Consider the following 6000-nt stretch of genomic DNA (forward strand, 5'->3'; position numbering starts at 1 on the left):
GCATCTCTATAAAAATCATGTCAATGAAGACAACACTTCAAGATTAAAAAAAAACGATCCTCCTTTCTTTTCCTCTGCGATTCTCCTTTTTCATGTGTGTGTAAAAAATTCAAGAACTCAGGCTCAAAAAAAGGGATCACCTTCTTAACTGAGTCCATAGACTTTGCTAATTGCTGCTCCTCAACTATGTTAGGCTACTTGAACACAAAGAAAACTAAGTTAATTTCAAGCTCACATGAAAAAAAAAATAACAAGGCAAAACCACTAAGTTAATTTCAAGGTCATATGACTAATATGTGTATCATTCTTAAAGAATACATCACATAACAATAACACATCATTTTTTAAGAAAATATATATTACAATATAATCAAGAATATAAACTAGCAAACTAACAACCATTTTATAACAAAAAGCAATAATATATACAACATTTGTAAAGAATATACACAACCTTCTATGCTACATTCTTTAAAATTTTATAATATTTTCGAAGAATATAATAAAATTATAATAAATAATGTATTCTTAAAGAATTTGTCATTATTCTTGAAGACTTTGTCATCGTTTTTGAAGAATATGTTTTTGTTTTTATGGGTTTCCCGTGGACACATCAAATATCAATGCTAATGCTAAAAAAATACCCGAAAAACAAACAAGCAAATTAGTTATAAAAAAAAACAAAGGATATCACTGGTTACTAAAAAAAATCATAATGAAAACATATGATTTTCTTTATTTCATCCACTGTCTATATGGTTAATTTAAATAATTTTTGTAATTACATTAATACCTTCAAAGTATCCAAGCTCTGTACATATGGCTAAGAAAGTAATTCAACCAACAAAAAAAATGACACTTTATATTGTGTAGACGTGAAAGAAAATTTGCTCATTACACATGTCTATCTATTCCTTCGATATATCTTCTAAAAAACGAATAAATTAAACCCCCCGTATCCAATTTTTCATCAAATCCATAGGAAAACCATATAAATAAACAAGAGTACTCAAAAGAATTCTTTTACCAACATAATCGTATCAGTCTTGAAAAATTACATAAATCAAAATCATAATAAAAAAACTCACCTGATGTGTTGTTTTTAGCGATTCAAATACCAAAAATCAACAACAAAATCAGAAAACACAAACTCAGCAACTCAATTTTTTCAAAAATCAGCAAATCGAAATGTTTTTTGGAAATCAGATTAAGAAATTACCAAATCCAAATAAGAAATCTGCAACTACATTTAAAAACTATGTTCCAGTGAGAACACTTCAAGAAAGAAAAAGCAAAACATTTACTATAAATCTTTCTCAGGTAATTTTTCAGTAAGTTTGAAGTCAAGTGAATCATCTAAGCGCAAGCCGAACAGGCAAATGCCCTAAACTTCATAAGATGTGGTTATTTTGTAAAGCCCTAATCTTAAAAAAAAGGAAGAGGAAGATGCCTCATGGATATGGGTTTTATGAGCAAGAATAGCATAGCCCTAATTTCATATTGATGAGTAATTACCTTGAAGAATCAGTCCCAATTGGTAGAAATTAGAACTTTATGTGGCTGCCTAAGTGAGAAGAACATCATCATCTTCACTTCCGACCACCACCACCGCTGTCAGCAGCAACTTCGATGCACCAGAACCACCGCAAATAAAATATATTCGTTGGTGCCTTCTTTTCTTGCCACTGTCTTCCCTTTTTATCGTTCTCGTCTCTAATTTCTATTCACGAACGAACACGGCAGAAAAAGTGTGTATGTGTGGTTTTCCCTTGACCGGACTACACATTGCATTCACATCCATGATTTGGTGAAGAAGACTGCGTAGGGTTCTAAGTGAATGAACGATATACTAGTCATGCTTCTATAATTATCGGCTGTTAATTAATGTTATTTATTTAATTGATTACTAATTTACCATTTTTGAAACGAGTGGTTCACAATTAGTTATACACTCACACAATATTTATACATTATACATGAACCTAACTCTCTCTCTCTCTCTCTCTCTCTCTCTCTCTCTCTATATATATATATATATATATATATATATATATATATATATATATATATATATATATATATATATATATATATATATATAGACCCTTGTTTTTTTTTGAGATATGAGGACTCAATTGTAACCCGTCATTTTGAAGACCAAAAACAAAAAAAGAAAATTTTAAAATGCAAAATAAATGAAAATTAAAAAAAATAGTATTAATTTTGTCATTGTTTATATCCAAAATAAATAAATAAATTACCGTTTTTTATAAATATATGTGAAATATGTAACAAAATTTTACCTATAATAATATATAACATATTCTAACGATTCTATTCAATTATTAAAATATTTAACAATTCTATTTAAATATTTACGGTATAGAATATTAAAATATTCTAAAAAATCTATTTTTTTTTTTTGGAAAAGGTAAGTTTTGAATCTATTGATGACAAACAACCACAGACCAACGGCGAATGCATTTTTCAAACGTCTTTAACATAAGTAAGAAACTCTTTGTCCTTCTGAAGAATGACCATTTCTTCTTCTGGCAGTTGCACATTTGCCATAATACCATCTCCAGATGCAGTATCCATCAAAACGATAACATTCTTACCAACATTTGGAAATCGTATTATTACTTCTACTGGTTTACCCCACCCGAAATCCACTTGATAAAATGGAACCCTACACACGCTTGTAATATAATACAGATCACCCTGTAAGTTTGATATTGCGTTTGCAAACTTTTGAACTAATTCTTGCTCATCTTTTATTCCCTCAAGTTCCATTTTTGCTTTCCTTATCCTAGCAATCACCTCACCCAGTTTGATTTTACCGGAATCGTCCATCTTTGCTACCCCATACATAGATAAGTTACCTGCTGCTGTTTCAGGATAGTTTTCAACAAATTTATTCCTCATGTTCACTGTTATAGTCAGGTTTGATGGCTTTAAAGAACCTGAACTTGTTGTAGCTGCACTAACTGCATGTTTAAATAGTAGAGATGTCACCACTTCAACTCGAGTAGGGTTGATTGGAGCTGTGCCCATGGCAATAACCTTGTTCTTGAGCTCCTGTAGTTTTGAATTGGGAAACACAAATCTCCTCGTAACATAGTTTCCTTTATCCAAGTTGTTAACATTGAAATCAGGCATTCTAGTGTTATCAGTTTTGGAGGATGAAATGAAACATGGGTTTATGGGTGACCCACAACGTGCAACAGTGGCCCAATGGTTAACGAAGTTGGCTATCGTTGCTCCATCAGCAAACTTGTGTGACATGGACAGAGCAACAGCGGCTCCACCACCAGAAAAATGATTAAGCTGAACCTTAAGCAACAAAGGGCTAGAAGCTTGAGGAGTACAAGTGAGGCCATAAGGAAAGAGTTGGTCTATGAATTCGTCTTGCACATTCTTGTGAATGAAGTCATCCAGTGGGCTATCGTTAAAAGCTTCCAAGAACTCGACCCCTTCGTCATTGCAGTTGATTTAAGGTTCAGGAGGGCTTGGAATCCTCCCCGCCAAGGGGTAGTACTGTGCTAAACACTTTGATAGCGATTGCGTGTCATCTTTTTTGTAGTTTGGGTAGAAGAAAACAAATGCCAGGAGCACTTCGATCAAGTAAAGAGAAGTTATGAGTTTTGAGGTGTAGAGGTGTTGGGGAAGATGGTTTAATGGTTTCTTGAGATATGATTGTGTGAAGTTATCTTTGGAGCTTTGCCATGATCATGTTCATTATTAATAATCGACAAGATTGCAAGTAATATACGTCGTTATTTATAGGGCCCTAATTAACTGAATGGCGGCAAAAGGCAGAAATAATGGCCGTGAAAAAGTCAAATTCTTCGTCTTGCACCACTTAATTATTGTTAATGCTACTTGATTGGGCTTACATAATTTTCTTATATAGTTATGGGCTATATTACGTAGGATTATTAAATATTAAAGACTGTTTGAATGTTTCTAATTGATATCTTGATTCATTGTTTTTATTTCATTTGGGTTATTGTTATGGTCCGAGTGATCATTTATTCAACTATAGGACCCTTATATCTACCACATTTTAATTAATTGGGTTTTCTCCATCCAATAAGGAATGACTTGTTATTTAATTAACTAGAGAATTACAAAAACATGTCAATTGACTCATTTAATCACTTGTGATCTGAGCACTAATATATTGTTGAAATAAAATTATTATAAATTAAAAAACTATAATCTAAATAAATAAATAAACTTAATTAATAAATAGTGTAAAAAATTATGTTACTAAGGTTAACCATTACAGATCCTCTAAGATCAAAGTCATCTTCCTCTCATATTTCTTTAATTGCGATTCAAAAAAGGTTATACACAGTCAATACCAGTATACCACCCTATCACTATTCACCCTCATTCTTCTAAACATCATAACTATATATATATATATATATATATATATATATATATATATATATATATATATATATATATATATTTTTATATAGAAATTTAGAAACCACTCTACTTTTGTTCAATACACCAAACATTCAATACCTTCTTGGAGCAAATCCCTCTTTGGGTCTAGCCCTTTTAGCTTTCTCAACCTCCTTAAGAACAGCAGCATGCTTTGTACCCCTAAGATGAGCTGCCATCACAATACCACTGGAGCAAGATGCATGACAAATCTCACATAAAAATGGAGTGGCAACATTTTCCCCCCTTTTCTGCAATTGTTGTATATTGTATTTGTGTCTCCCACTATTCGCATGATCCTTCACTTGAGTAACTGTACACAATGTTATCTGACAAATCTTGCAAACAAGTCCGATTGTTGGTTTTTTCGGTTTTATGCCACTTGTAGATGGCTCTTTTCTCTTTAAGATTGTTTGACTCGTGGGATGAACCTATATGTATATTTGTTCTTGTTAGTGTCATTTGTTTTTCTTTTTTTTTTTGTATATAAATGAGAAACCATAATAAAAATGAAAAATTAGGCTTATAAGATCTCACTTGGGAAGGTGGAAAAGGATTAGATGTCACGTGGGATTGGGAAGGTAGCAAAGGATTTAAGTTGTTGAGTTGCTGGTTTTTCAAGGCCTCCATTTTATGTCGATATTCCATTTCTCTTTTTAGAGCAAGATCCACAGGCATTACATTATGCAGTGTAACCATCTCGTCATCCATTTTTGCTACACATGTCAACATATACATATAAATTAACTACAGGTTTTTACTGGAGCATAAATAATGGTAACTATGTCCATCACAATATTACAATAACTTTAGCACAAACTCCAAATCAAACCAAATTTACACCAAAAACATCAAGATCAAACAGAAACAGAAAATTCATTGTCCAATAATCAGCATACATGGTTTTGAAACAAAAACTGAAATAAAGCCATTTGTAGTTTTCATTACCAAGTTATCATAATTCTATCACTGGTTTCGTTAATAGTAGGACCACAACATAATGTAGTTTTCCTCTCCAATTTTGATCAATAAAAATGTATGCTTATTTTCTACATAAAATCATATGACATTTAACCATTTGGTTGACAAAATCCTTTTAAAAGAGCAGTAGAGGTGTATCTGTGTTAAATGTGTATGAGAGTGTGATACAGGGATGTTCTGTAATGCGTAATGAACAATAATTTTAGCTCTGAAACAAGCTCCACTGGAAGATTTAGAAGTTCTGAAACAAAATCATGATCGGCTAAGTTCACAGAAGAGTGGAGAAGGAGGAACCGAGGAAGGGATTTAGGGAGGATCGAGGATATTACCTGCACAGAGTCAATGAGAAGGATGACCGGAAGAGAGGCAGCAGTCGACGCGACGGCCGGACAGCGACGATGTGCGAAGAAGAAAGAACCGAATCGGGGAGCCAAGCCAAGGGGAGAGGAGAGTGTGAGATTACTGATTAGATTTAGGGATTTGGGCTAGAAGGTTCTAGAGGGCAATAACGTAATTTCATATATAAGTGATACTGATAATCGCTGTATTTTGTTAAGCAAG

The 6000-nt window shown here is 32.6% G+C and overlaps 2 protein-coding genes across 3 annotated transcripts; both read right to left on the reverse strand.

Moving 5' to 3' along the window:
• Positions 1-2421: 2421 nt before the first annotated feature.
• On the reverse strand, positions 2422-3492 carry LOC145095382 (akuammiline synthase 1-like; the record flags this gene model as incomplete). Its single annotated transcript, XM_079033272.1, has 1 exon — positions 2422-3492. A coding segment is annotated over one exon (1005 nt), but the record flags the coding sequence as incomplete, so codon positions are not given.
• An 805-nt stretch (positions 3493-4297) lies between these two features.
• Positions 4298-6000, reverse strand: LOC145094512 (uncharacterized). Of its 2 annotated transcripts, XM_079032678.1 has the most exons (4): positions 5769-6000; positions 5608-5680; positions 4996-5174; positions 4298-4889 (listed from the first exon to the last, which is right to left on the reverse strand). In XM_079032678.1, the coding sequence occupies exons 3-4, from the start codon at positions 5167-5169 to the stop codon at positions 4533-4535; spliced, it is 531 nt and encodes a 176-aa protein (XP_078888804.1). In that variant the 5' UTR covers positions 5170-5174; positions 5608-5680; positions 5769-6000; the 3' UTR covers positions 4298-4532. The 2 variants fall into 2 exon arrangements, with proteins under 2 accessions (XP_078888804.1, XP_078888802.1); XM_079032676.1 differs by lacking the exon at positions 5608-5680 and having other exon boundaries at positions 5769-5992.

This window comes from Lactuca serriola, chromosome 3 (genome assembly GCF_051521515.1).
Source record: "Lactuca serriola cultivar US96UC23 chromosome 3, Lser_US96UC23_V15, whole genome shotgun sequence".
NCBI classification, from domain to species: Eukaryota; Viridiplantae; Streptophyta; class Magnoliopsida; order Asterales; family Asteraceae; genus Lactuca; species Lactuca serriola.

Excerpts from the sequence above, each read along its gene's own strand:
- LOC145094512 (XM_079032678.1), bottom strand. The coding sequence starts at position 5,169 with ATGGATGACGAGATGGTTACACTGCATAATGTAATGCCTGTGGATCTT. Across the intron at positions 4,890-4,995 it reads ATCCTTTTCCACCTTCCCAA|GTTCATCCCACGAGTCAAAC; the intron begins GTGAGATCTTAT and ends ATATACATATAG.